General features: G+C 37.6%; 1 protein-coding gene across 3 annotated transcripts in view; it reads right to left on the bottom strand.

The window, feature by feature from the left end:
- The window catches only part of COL4A4 (collagen type IV alpha 4 chain), a 68,830-nt gene that overhangs the window by 29,533 nt on the left and 17,208 nt on the right, over positions 1 to 22,089 (bottom strand). For 2 of the 3 annotated variants that reach the window (XM_027686063.1, XM_027686064.1), the window contains exons 5-22: positions 20,207 to 20,341; positions 19,331 to 19,375; positions 17,528 to 17,644; positions 14,751 to 14,819; positions 14,490 to 14,525; positions 13,708 to 13,770; positions 13,195 to 13,230; positions 12,979 to 13,020; positions 11,951 to 12,031; positions 10,488 to 10,541; positions 9,217 to 9,276; positions 8,558 to 8,602; positions 7,447 to 7,500; positions 3,583 to 3,652; positions 2,055 to 2,159; positions 1,299 to 1,463; positions 652 to 744; positions 161 to 324 (exon numbers count right to left, since the gene is read on the bottom strand). In XM_027686063.1, the coding sequence (XP_027541864.1) occupies positions 161 to 324; positions 652 to 744; positions 1,299 to 1,463; positions 2,055 to 2,159; positions 3,583 to 3,652; positions 7,447 to 7,500; positions 8,558 to 8,602; positions 9,217 to 9,276; positions 10,488 to 10,541; positions 11,951 to 12,031; positions 12,979 to 13,020; positions 13,195 to 13,230; positions 13,708 to 13,770; positions 14,490 to 14,525; positions 14,751 to 14,819; positions 17,528 to 17,644; positions 19,331 to 19,375; positions 20,207 to 20,341 (1,434 nt within the window). The remainder of the gene's footprint in view (positions 1 to 160; positions 325 to 651; positions 745 to 1,298; positions 1,464 to 2,054; positions 2,160 to 3,582; positions 3,653 to 7,446; positions 7,501 to 8,557; positions 8,603 to 9,216; positions 9,277 to 10,487; positions 10,542 to 11,950; positions 12,032 to 12,978; positions 13,021 to 13,194; positions 13,231 to 13,707; positions 13,771 to 14,489; positions 14,526 to 14,750; positions 14,820 to 17,527; positions 17,645 to 19,330; positions 19,376 to 20,206; positions 20,342 to 22,089) is intronic. The other variant, XM_027686065.1, reaches the window with a different exon arrangement.

Raw genomic sequence — 22,089 nt, 5'->3', positions numbered from 1 at the left:
AAAAGTAATAGCTCGTTTCACTAGACTGTAACAAGCAAAAATAGATAAAAGTTTCAGATAGTTTTCCAGGGCACTTTCTCCACTACTCTGCTTAAATGCCTCCTGAGCTGAGAGGTAACTTCATGTTATTTATTTACTGAAGTTCATGAAAACTACTCACAGGGAGCCCTGGTGATCCCATTGCACCAGATAAGCCTGGGTCGCCCTTTTCTCCATATCTTCCAGGATATCCCATTTGTCCTTTCTTTCCTTGAATACCTGGAGGTCCTTGCACACCACGGGGACCAGGAGGACCAGCACGACACGAGCAGAGGCCTTGACTTCCTATGTGAATGTGTCAAAATTACATTGAAAAAGTTGCAGAATTAATACACAAAAAATAATGCTGCCCTTATTCTTTTCTGTGTGAGTAGTGCCTGGACCATTTTATCTCATTTGACTCCCTTCAAAGAGGTGAAGCCTTATCAGCACTAAGTAACTGCTGCACTGACATCATCTACTGATTTAAAAGCTCCAGTGCCAACTGGCCATTTAACTCTGCACTTTAATGGGCCTTGTCCACCAAGTTACCATAAACTTCTTGCACTTTTAGATCTGACATAACTGGCAAAGGTCTCATATTCAAGTGTTTTGTTATCCAGGTATGCTTACCCTTTTCTCCTTTTGCACCTTTTCTTCCTGGAAGGCCTATCTGACCTTTTGCTCCGGGTTCTCCAGGGATCCCTCTGTCAGTACAGATCACACCTTTGAAAAAACAAATTGTACAGCAAGTATAAATCAGGTTGACTCTTTCAACAGCTTAGGTCGTGTATTCTGCTCTCCCTTATCTTGTTATACTCATGTGAAAGGTTAGAGATCTTATTAAATGCTTTACAAGTTGTTGCTTATAAATTATACTACAAGAGTTAGTATGACTCAAGTCGATGTTGACACATGGATTTTCATTGCCACTACTACTTTTTTCCACTTAGAACTTTACTTTTTCTCTTCTAAAGGATACTGATTTGGGCTTCCTCCTCAGTTTGCTGTAGTTTTGACTTCAGGTGACATATTTTTAGAGAATTTTTAAAAATGTGTTACTTTCATGGGCTTAAATCACCCAGAAAACTATGAAAATCTTGAAATCTCACTCATCAACAGCTAATAGGAAAAAGATGTTTTCAACATCCCATGTAAAGTCTGATATATCTGTCAAAATGCACTTTTCACCTTTATGTTTTTTGTAGGACCAACAAAAGCAGTGGATCTATTAACCTGCAGAATTATATTCTTAATACATAAATTGCTGTTGAACCTACTGGGTAGTCCAGGTAAGCCTTGTCTTCCTGGCTGTCCTGGTAAGCCTGGTGGTCCAGGAAATCCAGGTCTTCCTGGGATTAATTCGCCTGTTCCAGGCAAACCAGGGTCACCTTGAAAACCTTGAGGTCCTGGTGCCCCACTTACTCCTGGCAGGCCAGGCAGACCTATAAAAAAAGAAAGGTGTGAAGCCCATACAGCTTCATAGTGATTAGTGTGAGATATCAAGGAGGAAACACAGACCATGCAGAACTGCCCTGAAAAAGAGCTTCTATATAACATCTAAATCTAGATCTTTAGGTTTCCAGGATCCCCAGGAAAGGAGACTTCTGCTTTAGACCTTAAAATGCTTCTTTTCCTCCTCCCCTCCATTGTCTCTTTTCCAGATATCCCAGTTATTCTCATTCCTTATACAGAGCGAAGTCATCCTGATCACTTTCCTTTATATCTTTTTGAGATGGAAAACAGAATTTTTGAGCACAGCACTCCAGATAAAGGCATACCACGGGTTTACAGTGCATGGTAATATTCTCCTTAGCTTTCTGTTCCTTTTCTAGTATATCCTAATGTTTTGCTTGGATAATTTTCATTCTTTTCTTTGGCCACTAAGTGCTCAGTTAATATTTTTACTGAACAATCTGTAGAGCTCAAATCCTTACTGTTGGTGACTTTCATCATGCAAGAACAAAGTAGTTTTCTTTTAGTTGCTTTCTCTACTACTGCTATATAGTTCATATTTTATCCCCTACTTCTCTTACTTGTTCCATCAAGTCCTGGTCTTCCTATCAGGCCTGCAGGACCCATTGGTCCAACTGACCCCATATCACCAACAGGACCCGGAAATCCGGGATCTCCTCGTGGACCTACAGGGAATTATAAAAACATGTGAGTCAAACACCTTATTGACAGCTTAAATCTAAATAAAACTGAAACCAAATTTATAATTTGGAAACTATGTAAGAGTAAAACAATTTATGAAACATTTTTAAATGTGTAACAATTTAATTTTAAGGTAGGAGGATTTGGTTACTTTTCTACGGATTCCAGCCCATTTTGTGGGCACGTTTTTAACTTTTCATCACTCTGTAGTAGTATCTTTGTACTACATATTTCAGAATGCTGAGAGAAATGTTTGCCCAAAATAAAAACACTTGGCATTTAAAATAAATATGCATCTCATGTTATCCCCATTTGGAAGTGCACACAGGGAGGTCATTTCAGGATTGGTTGAAATTATCCAAATTTTTAAAAGTATATCTTCAAAATTGCTACAATTAATAAAATTTAAAATTGCAATTACATACTGATAAAGAAAACCTGAATCAGATATAAACAGCTTCATGAAATTGGAGAAACAAAATATTGGTACTAGTTGTGTTCTCAGTTCTGCTAAGGGCCTTTTTCTCTGAAGATTGTATCCACTCATACACCATGCACATGATTAAATGTTACTTCAGTTATTAAGCATGGGGTTAAGTCTTTTCTTACATGGGCTGGAAAGTCAATGGGAAAAAATGTAATTGATTTTTGGGGAGTTCTGCTGAAATGAGGTTTTGTTGTAATTTACTTCTGTTCACAATCAGCATTTGCTGCAGTAGGAATACAATTTATCATGACTTGTCTGTTGAAACATTCTCATAATACAGATTCCCCAAGTGTTACATGCAAAAGGCAGCAAACTTGGTTGTTCCCCATTGCTTCCTGCTATGAAATAAAATTTCCACACATCTTTTCACTGATTAAATGATAAAGATGGAGATAGAGGGAGCTGGGACATAAAAACCCAGCCTGAGGTTTAGGTAGGCAGGTAATAAATTGACAGGTATTCCGGTGGGGGTTCTAGTTCCAAGATTTTGCCCCTACTATGCAATAGGAAGTTTAATTGTAATCTAAAAATCTACGTGTTGTGGCAATTCTGAAAATAAGAATCTTAAATTACAGTGGGTAGACAGGTTTTCTTATCTGCCATCCATTATCCAGCATGGGCTTATTTTTCATAGTTTTTTCTGAAATATGCCTAGGTCCAATAACTAGAGACAGTCCTTCAGATCCAGTTGTGACTGTGTGCACAAAGATCTTTCAAACAAACATTTAATCTGAAATTTGTATGTTTAACGTAGTTCCAGTGAGATCAGTGAGACAAACAGGTACAGCATGTGGCCACCAGGAAGTGAATGGTTTAGGATCCTGTCCCCGAATCCCTTGGAAGTGACCACTTTGACACACCTCAGCAAAACAGGTCCCACACTTCATACAGCAGAAAGACTGGTTAAAACTAGATATAACCTTTTATAGGAAGCGGTGGAGTTCCAACAGCTCCAGGAGGACCTGGAGGCCCTTTTTCTCCTGGATCCCCCTGTAAGTCCAACAATAAATTTTACTGATAGACAGAAACATACAATGTACCAGCATGTAACTGAAAATTTCAACAACTGTAAGGTGTGTAAGAATGTGACACACATCACCTGGGAAACTTTACTTTGACACTTTATAGCACTTAAAACCAAGCAAAAAGATTTACAATAATCATTATCTTTCATGATACCAGTGACTAAACAGCAATATACCTATCACACATGTCTATTTGACTCTCCAGAACATGTGACTGCTGTATTTGATTTCATTCATTTATTGTAAAGATAACTCAGTTACAGTAAATCAGTACCCATTTAATTGAGAGATTCTGATTTAACAACCAAGCTGTAATTATTTACCTTAAAATTCTATACCAGAATTAAGAAATTACTTCTATGATGACAGATAAGCTTTAAGAAAAATGGTTTCACAGTCTAACAGATATCAATGGTAAGAGATACTCAAAGCTCTTTTAAGTTTCAACATCTGCATTAGGGAAACATAAAAGTGGCTCCTAATGGAGAGGAAAATCACTTCTGCTTGGAGGATTTCTACATTAGCTTGGGTTTTGATACTTAGAATTGTCAGTGAAGTGGACTTTAGGGGAGGTCTTTTATGTGGCAAATTGTATTAGACTTTTTGCTTTGTAGATTAGGATTCAGCCCTGCTCTTTCAGCAAATGGGAACCAAGCAAATAAGAATGTCAATGTGGGAACTGCGTAGTGAGGCTGCATTCCCGGGACTGGAGTTCAGGTCCTTTTAGGACACAGACAAGGAGGACTGGGACTGCAAAACTGGATATCCATTCTTACATAAGTAAAAACAAGGAGTCCATCCCTCTTTCTGGGCTTTTTTTTTTTAAAAATGATATCTTTCCAATAATTGAACTGTTCTGGAGCTGTCACTGGCTGCTGTCCTCTTGACCTCTGTTTTTTTTTCCTTTGACTGTATCTTGCAAAATGAAAAAATACCCTTGTGTCATCTTTGGCTCTTTTAAACAGGAACATAAATTTGTCTTCCCTAATGACATAGAAGAGCCTTCTGTGTGGCAGGAAAGAAAAAGCAAACCTAGAATTTTTTCCCCACTGATAAATTTACAAAGGATTTTGAGATTTAAAATTAATTTAATGATGATAAAGTATCAAATATTTGTACTATAGATGTATTTGGCCCAAGTCTTATATGATTTTCATAGTGATTTTAAAATGACACAACCAGAACACAACAACAGACTGAGAAGTCAATGAGCCAAGGTCAAACATTTCTGTTCTTGGTATCTCCTTAAGTGACAAATTCTGATTGTGGTCTGTTTTTAGGCTGTCAGGTCTAATGACCCCCTCTGGATGGGAGCTTCATTTTGCCTGTGTTTTCACTGTTGATACGTTCCTATATAATGGCCTGAAAATGTTTGGATCATTTTGTTGACTGATACTGTTTTCCCATAAAAAGTTTAGGAGACTTAATTTACCAACAGCTTATTGAAAAAAAATAGTCTTGCCAGTGTCCAAACTTGGGGATCAAAAGGTATGACAACAATTCCTTGAAGACCATTCTTTGCTTTTAGCAACAGTTAACATTTTTTAAAGATGAGATCTACTTTGAAAGCAACTGGGGTTTTTTTCTGAGTCTCTATATTTTAAATCTGAATCCATCTTAGATTCTCTCTGAGCATGTTTGTTTCAGAAAAATCTGTGTGAGGACAGGCTATTCCCAAGTTTGTTTTTAATCATATTCTTGTTCCTCCAGTCTATGTAATTTTTAGCAGATCATAAGCAGCAGCTGGTGAGGCCAGATGAATAGTTGATGAAGTCTAGATAGATCTATTCCTTTCAGGAACAATCAGATTTCTCCAATTGTTTCCCAAGCAAAACTAAAGCATCTGTGCAATCACTCAGAATTTTGCATGTCTGTCTGAGTACACCTGTTTTTTATTAAGCTGTGTCTATACTTGATTTGTTTGCTCCTTGCATTAGCAGTTGTAATTTCATCTTTCTGATTCAACACTGCAGGGCTTCACACTTTTCCCTAGAATAATCTACCAACAATTAATTATTTTTTGCTTACTGTTTGTAGTGTTGATTGATGGCTACTGAGACTGTGGGGTAATCAGTGGAGTCTGAAGAATGTCCTGTTCTGTCTGTAAAATTACTTGTCTCAAGTTTGTTAATGATGCCCCAAATTAAAACAATATGTACATCAGGGTGAGAACTTTTTAACAACAAAACACTTAAGGTTTGATTCTACTTTTTAGGAGTAATGGACTGCAATGAATCTTCTGTTTAAACATGCAATGTTTCTGTCTAATTAGTATCTAAATGATTCCTCATTGTTGTGAAGCTGATAATGGGCAAATGGGAAAAAAAGTGACATATGTGGGCAATTTCTTCCCCCCAAGTATGACCTCATAAATGAAATCTGGCTGAAGAAGTTGATTTAACATTCCCTTGGCAGGCCTGACTTTGAAACAAGTCTGTGACTAAACCAGATGTTTTTATTGTACTTTTACTTATTTACTTCATGTGCTTGTCATTTCTCATTTGTAAACATGCTTCTTGAAAAGTTGTTTGTTGCTTATGACAAGTTTGGACCAGCCTCAGTTTACTTCCTTGTGTGATCACAGATTATGTACAGTGTGTTCCAATCTTAAAATTTAGTTTATAACAGAGGTGATTCTTGCCCAAATCTCTTTAAGGAAATTTACTGTTTTATATGCAGCTTTCCAAAAAGATTATTTCAGAGGGAAATAAACACTCCTTGACTTTGGTATTCCAGAATATTTAAAGCCAAGTTCATTAGTGTCACAATTTCTGCAATACTGTTTTTGTCCTCTGTACTGTGGTAATATTGGTGATTACCTTTTTCAGCCTTGCTGTCTCTACTGATAATTCTGTCATCCACCTTCTGGTTTGCAGCATTTTACTTCTCCTCTTACTCGTATATGCTGACCCCTTGGACCCTATCCCAGCCACTCCCTAGCCCTTCCCTCTGGCTGGACTCACTGCTCCTTTGTTCCCTCTACAGGAGCATCCAGAACTGCTTTTTCCTTCTAAGTGTGCTTTAGCATTGCAGATTCCACAGAAAACACAATAATTCCCTTCATTTGAGTTTTTGTTGTTACTCAGTATTACAATATGATCCAGCAGTCAGAATTACAGTATCATAGGTTCTGCAGCCTGCAGAAGACAAATGGAAAGCAGCATGTATTGTAAAATAAAAAAATAGTTAGTGTCATCTAAGTGAGCAAAAGTAGGGAATGTTTAACCACAGGTGGTGTGGAGTCCAATTTCCATTCTGGTAAGCAATCTTGGAACAGCTACCTATGTGAACAGGTTGAATGCATGCAAGAGATTTTGGTAAATCACTCAGCCTGTCTGAAGGAATTTTGTCACCTCATTTGGGACCAGTTTTCATCCTAGTTTATAGGATTGTACTATTACCTAAATAGCAGGTTCCTTTACCTCACATACCTCTCTGGGGAATGCAGCTCAACCATGAATACCTTGCAGAGTTCATGGATCAGACAGCTATACTGGTAAAGGTAACTACTGGCAATTGGGATTAACAATTCCTGTGGCATGCAAAATAGAATTCCCACTCTCATATGCACCAGGCAGGAATGTTTACTCACATTGTTATTTACTACCATGATGTTGAGTAACTATGACCATCAGGAAAACAGTAAATTTTAAAAAGAAATGATGATTGTATAAAAGGAAATGGTCTGATAATTGGGTACATTTGGGAGGAACTGGTGGCACCTATATAGGATTGTGTGCTTGTGTGGTGGTTTTTTACCTGTATGCCTGGATAGCCAGGTTGCCCAGGAAAACCAGCAAATCCTGTTTCACCCTGGAAAGGATCACATAAATTTAATTTAATTAATCTGTTAAGACATTAAAATAATTAAAACCCTGTAAGGCAGTCAAACAATACTGTCACATTCTAATTGCACCCACAGTTTGTTTCAGAAAATTCCCTGGGTTTGTACAAGAGATGGTGTGTTTCATAGAACCTCCTGTGTTAAAAAACCCATAACATGTATTGCCAGGTAATTTAGACAGTGGTCAGCAGATTCACCTTAGCTGGTGCACAGAACTAGGTGGAATACACACCAGCAGGCTCTAATAGACTGTCTGCTTAATACAGCTGAAATTGGTTTGGTGCCTGCTGAATGATCCTCTTAAACTATTACTGCATGGAAAGCAGCTGCATATCAGCTTCTCTTTTTATGATTTACTAATACACTAATCCATCCAGCAGTCAAACTCCTTAGGTAGGCAAGAGTAAAGACCATAGTAAAAACTAATTTTGCAGATAAAACAGTCACCTGGAACATAATTCTAGAGGTGAATATCTGTACATTAAGGTGATTTATGAATGGCATGATCATTACCTTAACTAGATTTGAAAATAAGCTGGGGAGAGAAGATAGGAAAAAGGGAAAGATATAGATCTATATACATACATCTATTGTTCTTTACCCCAGTAAGATGTTTTAAGTTCATAAGTAAAATTTAGCAGACTTAACATCACAACTGGAATTTCTTGAGCCAGAAAGATGAGTAAAACATGCAGATAACATAAAATTAAACAATGTCACCATGGCAAACAAAGTTAACATGCTGCATAACTTTTCTGTCATGCTGCATGTCTGTCCCACTGACTTTCCCTTCTCCTTGCAACTTCAGATTCCATACGCAAATTTCAGCCAAATATCAGAGAGTGGCAGAAATTCAAAGCCACAGAGATCATACAAATTCTGTGGCAACAGGTAGCAGAAGAGAAAGGCAGGAATGCAATGTGAGCTATGAAGTATGTGGAAATTCCAAATCTGCATAAATCCACAGAAAACCAAACCTCACTGATCCCACTGTTCAGGGAGCTGCTTATACTTTATGCTTCGTACCTTCATTCCAGGAAAACCTGCAGGTCCATAAGCACCAGGATGACCCTGATAAAAGCAAGTAGAATGTGAGCTAAAACCATAAAGACTTATCCAAAATTAAACCTATTCAGAACTGCTAAGTGGTTAATGTAACTTAGATAAATACTATTTGGGATATTTCCCAAAAACTTTGCCAAGTTTTTTCAAATAGTTTCAAATTTGAACTATAGACCAAAGCAAATCAGTCAGGTCTTCACTTAATTTTTTTATCCTGTTGCACCAAGCACAGCAGTTGAGGTGTTGCTCCATGTGAGCACTGTCAGGCAAATCAAGCACAAGGTGCTGTAAAAAAGTGCCATTGACATGTATGGAAAACATTAAAATTACTGTGTTAGTACCGTGCTACTCCAGAGCAGCTTTGTGCAGCTCTAAATATTTAGAGGATAACCCTGGAGATTTACTTTCTTTCCAAGGACAGAAAGTCTGTATGAGCTTATGTTTGTCTGAGACAGGGTGAGTGCCAGGGCAAGACTCCTAAATATTCTATACAGGAAGCATGACAGACTAGTTTAAAAAAGATCCTTAAAATCTTTCTTAAGAATGCAAACTTGAATTGCCAAATATATTATGAATGTAATTATAGTGAATTTGTAATGTAATTTATTCTGTGACTTCCTTACCCGCAATCCAGGGAATCCAGGAAGGCCTTTTTCACCCTTTTCTCCTCTCCCAAGTATACCCTGGAGCATTCAAAATAGCTTATTTAAACAAGATGCTCAGTGAAGCGTGCCATAAATTTTAATAGTTGTGCATGTTTATTAAATGATATATATGGATATATATGGTTGATGGATCCTGTCTCCCTTGCCAGGCTCAGTCACTGGGGGTTACTTCATGCAGCACCACTAAGCAGTGCCTGAGAACCCCAGCTATTCGAGGAACCTGCTCTGGCCTCTCCTCCAAGCTTCAGGTGCTTTCAGCTGCTGAATTTTTTTTATTTTTTTTTCTTTCCGTTCTGGGCATCTTTTGAGCTGCATCATTTGATTTCTCAGCTCCTGCTTATGACTAACAAGTGTATTATCACCTACATGGACCACTAGTACTGGAGCAAGCATATAAAGTCCATCTTTTTCAACGTCAATCTGATATAAAAAGACCAGCTTTGTCCTCTTTTCCAGTACTAATTAACGGTGGTCTTTTTATGATGGAAAATGAACCTCCAAAAATGAGTGCCAGACTTACAACTCAGATATGTGATGTTCAGGCTTCTCATTTCTTCTGCTTACAAAACTAAACAAGATTTTAACATAAACTACACTCATTCTTTTGTCCCCATTTATCCTCTGAGATATGGTAGTCTCCTTCCCTCTGGATTTTCCTCCTCCAAATCTATCAGCAATGAAGACTCTAGAATTTTTTGTGGCTGCTTCTGTTCTGCATCCAGGAACTGGCCCATCAATGTTTAAATTACTCATGCTGACAGAAAGAAAAGAAAATGTAGAATAGATAGTAAAGAGCAACTCTTTCTCCAAACAGGTGGCTCTGCCTTCTTAACCCTTGAGGATATCTATAATGTGAAATTCAATTGTTTCCCTAACACACTGAGGTAAACATACATCATGCTCCATTAAGAACAATTTCAGATCATGTCTGTGCCTCTTCTTGAGGAAAAATAATCTGTGTTTTTATTTTCTTCACAGTTCCAATCTACTATGTGTCAACAGCCCAACTGCAAACAACACTGACCTTTTGCTACCAGGCAACATTCAATAGGTAGGTATAAAACAGACTCAGAAAGATTTTCCAACAGGTTTTGAAATATTTTTGCTCTCACATCGATTTAGGTGGTGATTAAATTTCACAGCAAAAATGCTGTGCTTTAAAAGATTAACATAATAACCAGAGAAGGACTTTGCCAGTACCATGAGAAAAAAAAAGTCCCATTACTTACTTTGGGTCCACGTGGCCCTCTGTATCCTGTTACCCCAGGTAATCCTTTTTGGCCCTATGTATAAAAGGAAAGGTTTTGTGTATATTAATATGTATAATTAATGTGCTGGTTAATTTTCTTTTAAGTCTTGGTCTGAAAACCAGCATTTTGTTAAGCACTGGGTCTGTTTCTCTAGGTGCCCTAGACAAAAGAAAAACATTTATGTACTGATCTTTATTTCTGTTAACACTGTCAAACCAGCATAATGACTGTGGGGTGAGATAGATGTATCTTTTCTCTTGCAAGAACCTGCAAATCAGGGCTTTGCTCCTACAATCATGCATGACAGTAGTTCTTTATTGTTTGCTGCTCTTCCTGGTTGGATATAGGTATTCACAAATGTAAATCTACACTTTTGTGCACAGCCCCAATCTGACTGGGACTTAGGGCTGGTTTCATGGTCATGGCCATGTAATGTGCTGCACAGCAGCACGTCACACTTCCCAGCAACATGGGGAGTTTATGTAGGTTCTTTTGGTCCTTTCCCTTTTCCTCATACACCTGTACATAGCAGCCATTTGCATAGTCAAAGCCTAAGATCCAATATGTGAAGCCTACCAGTTCCCTGAGCTGAGGCTGCAGGAACTGGCAATACCAACTTCACCTTTTCCTTTGTGTATTTGGGCAAATCAGACTTGAGGATGTAGTGGCTCCAATATAGGGCTCTGTAAAGCAGGTGGGTTTTTTAGAACAGGGGTTATGAATATTCTAATGTTTTAAGTCACACAACTGTGGCTATAGTAGGTGTGATATTGAAGAAGTACAGGTTGCCCAGGAAAGTTGTTGGTGTCCCATCCTTGGTGTTCTAGGCCAAGTTGGATAAGGTTTTGAGCAACGTGGTCTAGTGGAAGGTATTACTGCCCATGGCAGGCGGGTTTGGAACTAGATGATCTCTAGAGTACCTTCCAACCCAAACCAATCTATGATTCTATGGTAAATAACAGGAACTTGCAATAAAAATTGTCAACAAAATCACACACATTTTTTATATTAAAAGAGCACCCTGAAAGGGTTAGGGTTGATAGATCAGAACTGTACATTGGAGTATAGTTGAGCAAAGATGTGCAAAATTAAAAGTGTTAGTGAAGAACCACAAAAGAGATTTAATAGCACAGTAATGAACTTTACCTGAAATGCCTGAAATATGATTTGCTAATGACAAAAAGTGACGAAAACCAAAGCAAGGGCAGTATCTCCTTTCTGCATCAAGATAGTCTTCCCTCAAGCACATGAGCTAAAGTACACCTGGGGTCTCCTCTCCTGAAAGTTTGTAGGAAGGGTGCTGAACAGCCTTCAGGATTTCTGCTGAAGCTGATGGTCTCTTACAGAAAGATAGATTTGTCTTATCCCATCCTTGCAAAAATTACATCACAGGATTGTACTTGCCAAGTTGAGCACTGTTAAATACGATGACAAATTAACACCTTTTCTCCTTTGAACAGCTGAGCTCCAGGAGGTCCAACTAACAGCGGTAACCCAGGTGGCCCAGGAAGTCCAATGTCGCCCTGTGGGAACCAAAGGAGAGACATTCTGGGCCATGAACTGTTTCAGTGAGACTCAACCTGTTCTCCTGTTGTGCTACAGCACTACATATTTCTGTACTCATTAGAAATGTACTAATTAACTGCAGAGAAATAAAGGTTTGCACTGAGATCTGTAAACCTCTTTACCATCTTCCCAAGATGAGTAAGGTTGACAATCTAATTTCCTATTCTCCTCATTCATTAAAAATAATGTTATGGCCAAGGAAATAAATGAGAACTCATGGCTTCTGCTCCAAATCTGCTGTGGACATAGAGGACTGTCAAATCTCTTCTGTGTACATACAGTTTCATATTCTAGGCCAAAGCCTTTGAGCACAAGGCCTTGTGAGTGTAAAATGAAATTATTGATTTGCTATGGAAAGTTGTGCACGTTAGACACTTGCACGAATTCTAAGAACTGATTGGACAAATTCATAGAAGAAAAATCAAATATTTCCCATGGGATCTATAAATCCTAAGTATGCTAATATAGGTGCAGACTGGTAGAGGAGCTATTATTATGTGTTTGTCCTTGTCTTACACCCTTTCCTTTGTATCTGTTGCTGGACACAGCAAGAGATGGGATTCAGTGACGTTTCTGGTACAGGCACACTCACTGGAAGGTACTGGTGTGATTATTTAGGCAATGTCTGTACAGCAGGTAACTGCTATGTAAATGCTAACTAACATATTGATTGTTGCTTTTCAAAATATCCAGAATATGCTTGATTCCTTCATGCAGCTCACTGAAGGAATCACTTCTGCACAGAATCAATTGATTCACTAACTTGTATTACTCCTTCTTCCATTCTAACATGATTAGCGGGAGCACAAAGCCACAAATGAATGGGTTCCAGAGAAGCCAACAAGACTCTATTACACTTCTAATCCTACAGTAATAATATATTTAATATTATTTAGTTTCTTACCGGCTCCCCCTTTTGTCCATCCACTCCAATACCTGGATTTCCCTAATTGACAAAGAATGTACACAGTTTGCACATGATCAGAAAATGCTGACATTAAAATTTAATCAAGTAACTCCCATGAAAATCTTGGTAACAAATAAACATAACGAACACTTCAAATAGTTGTATAAATTACTCTATTATTTCATAAAAACTTCAGAAGAAGTAATTGCCTACCTGTTGACCTGGCAAACCAGGGTAACCTGGAATACCCTTTAAAAGAGAGTGAAGACAAGTTAATATGTCTGATTTAGAGACAGCTTTGTTTTGAAAATTACCCGCTCTTGGCAGTAGGACCTAGCAGCAGAATTTTCCCTTGGGATGTACCTATCCCAAAGTGCTATTTACTTCACTTGGTCACTGCTTTCAGGATGGCTGAACTCTGGTTTCCCCCTTTCCTGTCTCCCACAGGTGGTCTTGGGGAAAGGGAATAAGCAGAAAGCACTAGCAGCATTCCACTATGACCACAGACTGTCAGGATGAAACGTGTTCATGCAGACATGGGAAGGAACAACATATGCTCCAATTCCTCAACTTCCAAACTCATAAGGTAAAGCAAAAATCCATTTTTTTTTATCACCTGTCTCAAAAATCACTTCTAGGCCTTGATTCACATTAAGGAAAGTTCTAAAATTGCAGACTTTATGCATATCCAAAAAATGTAAGGCTGTTTAACTGTGTTGATCTTACAGGCAAGCCTGGATGGCCTGGGTATCCAGCTGGGCCCATTGTACCTCTTGACCCTCTAGGTCCCTGGAAAAGATGGCAAAAGGTCTGTTTGTGAAAATACCAAGAACTTGCCCCTTTTTCCACAAAACCAGCCCCTCCAAAATGCCTACATCACATGGACTCAAGTCTACTGGCCTGTGGATTCCACCCAAGGCCAGAAGCTTTTACCACACCTGAAACCTCACTGTGACTAGAACAGCTCAGCACCAGTTCTGTTAACGCTGGAAAGACACTGGACAGTTACATGTTATTAATGAATCGAAAGAATACTTTGTCAGCAATTGTACTACAATGTGGTGAGCTGATACAGTTCACCAGTGAATACCTTTGTGAAGGGCTTAAGAGAAACCCAAAGCCACTAAGAGCGTGATTCTGCAACATAATTAAGCTCTCTCTTCTTTTTGTATGTTCTTATGGCCAGAATAGTGTAGAAGAAGGTGTCACATCTCTACTCATCTTGAGTATCATGAAGAAAATATTCTGCAAACTGTGAGTACCAGGGCACCAGCTGCTCCATACACAGCTAATGCAGATGGGTACAGCCTATTTCTCATCCTGTTCAGCCAACAGGAACTGGCCGTGGGGCAGAGTAGAGGCACTCTGTGTTTCTTAGACTTTATTCTGGAATTTTGCTGTTTAAGGCAGGCAGGGAGAAACCCCAGTACTTCTTACTATACTAAAGAGGAAAATTTTAAAGATCTTCAAGCCAAAAAGTAGGTACAGAACCTACTGACTGTACTTACAGGCATGCCAGGGGGGCCAGGATCACCTCTCTCTCCCTGTAATGACAATCATTTAGCAAATGAGTCAGCCCAAGCTTTGTTGTGGGTCTTTTCTATCTTTATAGATATTAAGATCACAAGCTATCTCTTTCAGTTGTATATGTGGTTTTAATCTTATTTTTTGCACCAAGCTTTATTAAATAGTGAGGAGTAACAGAACAATTACATTTACCATACATGTTTCCCTACAAGTTATGATTTTTCTTTAAATCAGATACTTACTGGAGGTCCTTTTCCAAAATGTGCAACATACACTGAATTTCCTTTTTCTCCTTTTTGCCCTGGATTTCCCTTTAAAGAAAAAAAGTCTCTTAAAACATGATTCACTTACTGATATTCTACATTTCCATGGAGACTGAATGATAAATTCTCAGGCTGTGATTTTCCGGTGCCCCTACATCACAAAGTGATCCACTAGGATCATGCATGATCATTTTGCGGTTCTTTTATCTATCAAGACCCTTAAAAGTAAAATTACCTTCTGTAAGTTGAGCAAACCAGCTCCCCACAGCTTCTGGCCTCCTGCCCTGTCAGGTGCTTCTTTGCTCTTGGCTCTTGATTATGCTACACTCTTCACAAATTTTGCCTTTATCAAGCCTATGCCTATGCCTACCTTTTCTTTCAGGGAGGCAGTGACTGTAAGTGCCAGTAGTCTGCCTTCTCCCAAAGTTCATGTTGTGATTTAGAAGAATTTAGAGTGATTCTGCATACAGTTAGAAAAATAAAAGTATGGACTGTACTAGATGCGTAATATTCAATATTTCCATGTATTAGGAAACATGTTTCAGTCTATTAAAAAAATCTGATGCCTAGAGGTCCTGTTTTTTTTAAAACTAAATTCCCATGGTATTTGCTGTGGGGTTCTTTATAAAACTTTGCTAAGTTTAGCACCTTCAAAACCTCAATCAGACTTAGCAAGAACAGATGATTTCTTTAGCAAAATTTAACCGTAGTGCTCAATTTATTGTTAAGGCCATGATATGCGCACATCTGAAGAACAGATTTATAAAGACATTGCTTCTGGAGTTTTCTCATTTGAAATCCAAATGCAGTGGATATAATTTCACTAAGCTAACCACTTAACTATTGATTTCAATAAAATGGGATACTGTTAACCCCTTTAAGACTGTACAGGTTTTCTGATATTATACACCGGCTATTCAAATCCTGCAGTTGGAATGAAACAGGGAAGGTACTTATCCCTAGAATGGTACAATAAAAAGAAGAGTTACAGCTGGATATAGTTGTACTAGACTGGATACAGATTACAGGTAAACAACAGCTGCTAGGGAACACATTATACAAATAAAAATTTGTATTTATCTTTGGTTATTTTATATGTGCTCTCTGGTGTAATAAAACATCTTTGTTAGATTCAGTTTATCTTCTACATGAATTAGGCAAGGGCTTACAAATAGGAACTACTTTCTTTTCCAACAAGTTAACGGAAGTAAAGCTGATGAATATGTACATGGTGTTGAATTAAATTATACAGGACAATGTTATAAATAAGAATAACATAAAAATCTTAGCCATCATGTACAGTCAGGTTGGTATTTGGTGTAACAAATTGATTTAAAATAGGCAATGTGCATAGAGAGGTTGGAATAGCATTCTTGTACACAAGAAAATATGGTTACTATGTCTTGTCTTTCTGAGTAGCTAAACTAATTTTCACTGGAATTTTAGTATGCATATCCAAGGCTACATGCCTATTGTGTCTCTCAGTTTTTGCAAAAGTATTTTGCAAATATTTTTCTAGGCCTGTCAAAGAGTGTGCTCCTGAAATTGGTAGGATTTATGCTGTAATTTGTCCCATGTCTCATTTTTCCTTTATGTCATTTGGCTAATTACAAAAAATAAAACTCTATTTTGAAGGCCATAATAAGTAAGAAAATACAGGTAAAATTAGAGTTTGAGCAGAAGTCATTTTTTCATTTGGAAGGTTAATGAGTTACTTTCAGAGGTATAAGAAATGAGGTTATCATTAAGTTTTTCATCATGTTGTGTATTTCATAGCATTTATTACAAGACTGAAATGGTATTTTATTATAATTGCTATATTTTTTGATAACATCTTTTCACTCTGGCACCCTCTGTGCATTTTTTTTAAGTCTGACTTCAGCATCTTATTTAGCTCCCACAAAACACATTGGATTTTTTATGTAAATTGCAGTTTTACTTGGAATATTTCAGGGAAGCTCTTAGAGCAACTAATCAGCTATTATTCCTTCAGAACTAAAACTTGTTTCCATGAAAAGTCAAAGACTGGGGACTAAACCAGCTCAGCAAAATTTCTTTGGAGCTACAGTAATTTATATTGCTTACTGACATGAATTTCTTTTATCGTCATTAGTGTAGAACTGCTAACAGAGCTACCTAAACAAATTTTAAAATGCTTTCCAATTTACCAGCAAAAGTAAACAAATATTAAAGAGCTAATTTTAAAGATTTTTACTGTGAAATGATCTACATATACAGATAAACACTCAGGCAAGACTAGGTGTGCACAGAGCAGCCACGGATAGATATGTGTAAAAAGTGGCAGAAAATCTTAGAATGTAACAGGACTTAGACTTGCTGAAGCTTCCACTTTCTGCTAATTCATCTCATGTATGTCCCTACTATTAAGGCTTTTAAGAAATTTCAAGTCCTGATGAATGGTAGGATGGTTTCAACCTACTCCTCCTCAGCTGTACTTCAGTGTACAGTGTTGGCACTGGTGTGGTCACACACTGGGGAAACAAGGCAGAATTTAACTCTCAGGGTAACCATATACACTTCAAGGATATAGGAACTTATTTCACATTCAAGCTTAAAGTTAATTTGTTAAGGCAGTGTCTTTCACTCCCATTAAGCTGAGTAAGAATGCTTGGGAATCCCTGTGCAGTGCAAAACTAGTGCCATAGTCTGAAACTCCTTTCACTTTGAGAGCTGTTCTCTTGGAGGGGAATGCACGTGTGCAGTGTTCATGGACGGCAGGGATGCCTTTCACGTACATAAGGACCTCTTGGTCCCATGTAACCATTTTCGCCTGGAAATCCTGGATCTCCCCTTGAGCCATTGCAGCCATCTAAACCATGCTTGCCTCTGGGTCCTTCCCTTCCTGGTAATCCCTGAAAGACAGTTTCATATTTATTAGAAATGCATCATGATCAATGGGGAATTGTTTCTTTAGTTAACAGAACAGTTCAGAGACAAATACCTCAGATCTGAATCAAAGGACACGTCACAGTGGTCCCAGTTTCATATTCTTTGCATTAGAAATGTTTTATATTCTGAATAGAATTTTTTTTTCTGTAGAACAAATGATATAAGTTTTTTGTTTGTTTGGGTTTTTTTGATGCATACCAAATATAACAGGGACAGCACTGGTTATGAGGACCAGACTGAACTCTCACTTGAGTCAAAAAGTAATGTACTGTCTTCTCAGAGAATGCAGACTCTAACTCTCTAACTATAACCTTTTTTGTGGCTGTAAAGAAAAGCTAAAAAAGCCCCCAAAAGTCATCTCAAACAGCCTTACATTTTTAACTGATAGGATAAAGCAATGAAAAACAGGACACAGTTCAGCTCAGGCACAGAGTAATAGCAGAGATTGTGACTTTTCTAACGTAGCAAGAGCTAACCAGTGTCCAGATAAGGATTAGTTCTACTGTAAATTAGGCACTGGGCAATACAAACAGTGATATTTTTCTTGGAATGATCCTCCCACTGGAGAAAAAAATTATTTCCACGGAATTAAACATTTTTGTAACATTTTGGTTTTGAGCCAAAAATTATTTTTTGGGGGGGTTCTGAAAAATCATCAGGAAAGTATCCTGATCATTTGCCTGATATGTTTTTGACAATTTTAACTTCTTCCTGTCTTTAAGGTTCTTCATCTCAATTTGTGGACACCGTTTTTTAATTGACATTATTCATAAAAAGTATATGCATTTTTTGGGAACACGTTTGTTTTTTTTTTTGTGCCTCCACATTATACAGACATTCTGGCAACAGCCCTATTGTCAACTGTGGACAGCTGACAAGCAGATGCTACGACACCCACTCAGTTTTTGGTTCTGTTTTCACTTTCAAAATTCAACATTTTAACTTTGATTCACATGAAACTAGTAAGGACATAGGAATTCAGTTCTAATAGATACAGTATTTTGAAAAATGCTGTATGTAAGATATTATCTCTTTTACCACAACTATTTTCACACTGGGGAAGACATTCTGCAAAATATATAATCACATGCTTATAAAGATATATTTAGGAGATGCTTTGCTTATTCAGTCTCTATTCAGGCTAAAATTAATGGGGTCAGTGGTTGGGGTTTTTTCCTGTAAAAGGACTACATGGAAAAATCAGAACATTTGAATAGAAAACAGAAATATCATTTGAGATACATCACTTGAGATATTAAGTATGTTTGAGGTATTTCCAGAGATGTTAAGAATGCGTCAAGGAGACTACAGCCTGCTATAGAGCCTGAGAAAATAAACTTGTTGCTTTTAATCCTAGCACTGACACATGCTAAATGGGCATGGGCAGCCTCTGCCTTCATTGCCCCACTCCTGCATGAAAATTATGTACTTATCTCATTGGGGTTTTGTGGAATTTGTTATCAATAGTAAACACAGTTGAAGTTAACCTGGTTATTTTGCATTTTTGCAAAGCATGTAATTTTGTAGGTGACATGATATCAATAGATATAAAGCCAAACAATTTATTGAGTGTATTGTTCTGTTAGGGGACTTGCTATGACTTTATAGGAACTGCAATTTTTGTAAAGAAATACTTATTTAATACGTACAGGAACACCATCTAAACCAGGAAATCCTGGGACTCCAGTTGGGCCCTAAAAACAGGTGATACGAAAAAACAGAGTTGCCGAGGTCATTAAATCTTAAAAATAAGGAAAACCAAGAATATGTGATACTGTATAGCAAGAAACAAAAAACTGTCATGTCTGAAATATGAATCAAAAGCTGTAACTGTCAGAAATAAAGATCTGAAAAAACCTTATATGGGCTTAGCAAAGGACTAGTGCCAATAGCTAAACATGTGACAGATGGTGCAGTACAGGACAAATGTCTAACACTCATACTCATTCATTCTCCTAAGATTATAAAATCACAGAGAAGGGCAAGTTGCCTGTAACTTTTAAACTAATTCTGTACATAATTTAACAGTCCTGCTCCTATTTTGATATTACCAGCAGCACAATTTTTATTTATAGCACCTACATTTTCAGGTGTGCCAGTTACTGACATTAGTGATTTCAGTCATCCTCTGAGATCAGTGGAATTAGGCCATTAAAACTAATATAAGGTACCAAGAGCACAGGGATTGTACAACTGTGAAAGATACGAATCTGGACTACAATTTATACCCTTAAGTGGTAATAAAATTCTGTTTAGTGCAGCACTTTTAAAAGCACCAAAAGCTCCCTCCAGCTCCACATTTCTTCCACAAACCTATTTGACACTAAGGAGAATGACATGGTAAGTAACAATCAGAGACTGAGTCTGTTTAATCTTATTTTATGTCTTCTGACAATTCTAATTTTGCAATCCACAGCAAAAAACTCCTGAAATATTTTTTCAAGAATGCTGTAATTAATTTCAGTGAGAATTTTGTATCAGTAGTCAACATTACACCTTAAAGAGCAGTCTGTGGTGTTTCCTACCTTATCACCTTTTTCTCCAGCTGGCCCAGGCTGCCCATTCTCACCTCTCTGTCCTTTTTCCCCTGGCAGACCAGCTGGTCCTGTGGCTCCCAAGGACCCAATTGGCCCTTGAGCTCCCAGCTCACCAGGTTGACCCTGAAAAGAGTCCAAAGAAGTGAATGAATATGCTGTAAACCTCGCAGCAGGCAGCAATTCAGAGATGACTATGGCTAAAACAAGGCTTACAATGTGTAAACACTCATGATTCAGAACAGGTTGCTGTACAGCCTGCAGAACTGTGCCATGCATTACATGCCACAGGAACATGACCTTCAAATTTAACAACTTGCTCAAGGTGATCATTTCTTTTCACCTTCATCAGGTCTCCAAGACCACCCGGCTGAGATGCCTGGGATAAACTGCAAGTCTTCCTGGCTCTACCAATGTAAGTATCACCTTTTGCAAGCCTAAGACTCCACTGGGTGTTATGTTTTCCCACCAGAGAAATGAGGACTCATTTTAGACAAAAGGACTTTGTACCCAATTAGAACAAATCAAGAGAGTTCCCTCTTTCTTTTAAATTAAGATGTGGTAATTATCTTAAGTTTTCCTAGCTCATGTCTTCCATCATCACTCTCAGATCTTAATACCTTATTTAAAAGTTGTCAAGTTTCCTGCAGGAAAAAATGATAAGTTATTAGCCAACATATTTACAGAAAGTATCAATTTTAATAGATTGTGTTAAAATGGTTTTGGAGGTTGCAGAATGCCGTTTATCTATAAATGGCTCTAAATTGAGTATCTGTACCTATGTTACCATACAGACTGCCTCCATGGAATTTCATTAACTTTTCCAAGGTAATATATATTCTTTATTCATTCTTTACTTCCCATGCCAACTGAATTCTTTGGTCTGTAGAATTGCTGTGGAGTTGTTTCAGATTTGTTGCAGGTTTTGTTCTGTGCTGCTAAAAAGCTACACAACCATAGATTCAAAGTGCTGAATAAAGCAAGCTTTCTAATCAGACTTCACATGAGAGTCGTCTACATTTCCACCCTACAAAATCTAAATATTTATAGGTCTTTATTTCTCTTACTCATCTTTTTCATTCTGTATCATTATCTTTGTTTACCTATAACTTGTTCTGTTTTCACACTGAAGTGCTTCAATTTCAGAATTCATCAATCAGTGATACCATATCATTAAAAAAGGGAACAAAATGGGATCCATGCATTCCTGAGAAAACTATAAGGTTTTAGGACCACTTGAGGGCAGTAAAAGATATTTCAGTATCCACAGAAATAACAGACCATATGTTTATTTCTATGAATTGATTGAACCAAAAAAAAAATGACAGAAATGAAAGATGATTTAAAGCAGATATGTAACTTCAGGAAGCAAAAGAACTGAATACTCGTTTTTCAGTGTAAACATTTCAGCAGATTGAATCTGTCTGAACAAAATCTTACCTTGTGAATTGCAAGCAGGGACCTACACTTCTTTTTCTTTTTATTTATTTTCTATTTGTCTTTTAAAATCAGTGTGATTTGACATTTGGAAATGAAGAGATATATGGCATCCATCATTCAATCAAATCAGCAAAGAAAGAGAGGAGGTAATTTACTATATGTTTGCAAAGCAACATTCTATAGGTTTATACCTTAGTGTAAGCAGGACTAGATGACCACGGGCCCTTAAACTATGAATAGGAACTTAGTCCAGAGGCTGGAAAAAGAAGTCTTACACTTAGAAATAAGGACTACCTGAAAAAAGTACCCTCATACAACTCAGGTTCCATTTATCTTTACTGTATCATCTCATTTCAACCTTGATCCTGCTTCCAGTGAAGTCACTGGCAATAACTCCAGGGCAGACTTGCCATGTTGTCTTCACTAACAGTTAC

This window comes from Neopelma chrysocephalum, unplaced genomic scaffold (genome assembly GCF_003984885.1).
Source record: "Neopelma chrysocephalum unplaced genomic scaffold, ASM398488v2 Primary Assembly neopelma1_70, whole genome shotgun sequence".
Lineage (NCBI taxonomy): Eukaryota > Metazoa > Chordata > Aves > Passeriformes > Pipridae > Neopelma > Neopelma chrysocephalum.
The sequence above is the reverse complement of the archived record's forward strand: the minus strand, read 5'-3'. Positions and strand labels throughout refer to the sequence as shown.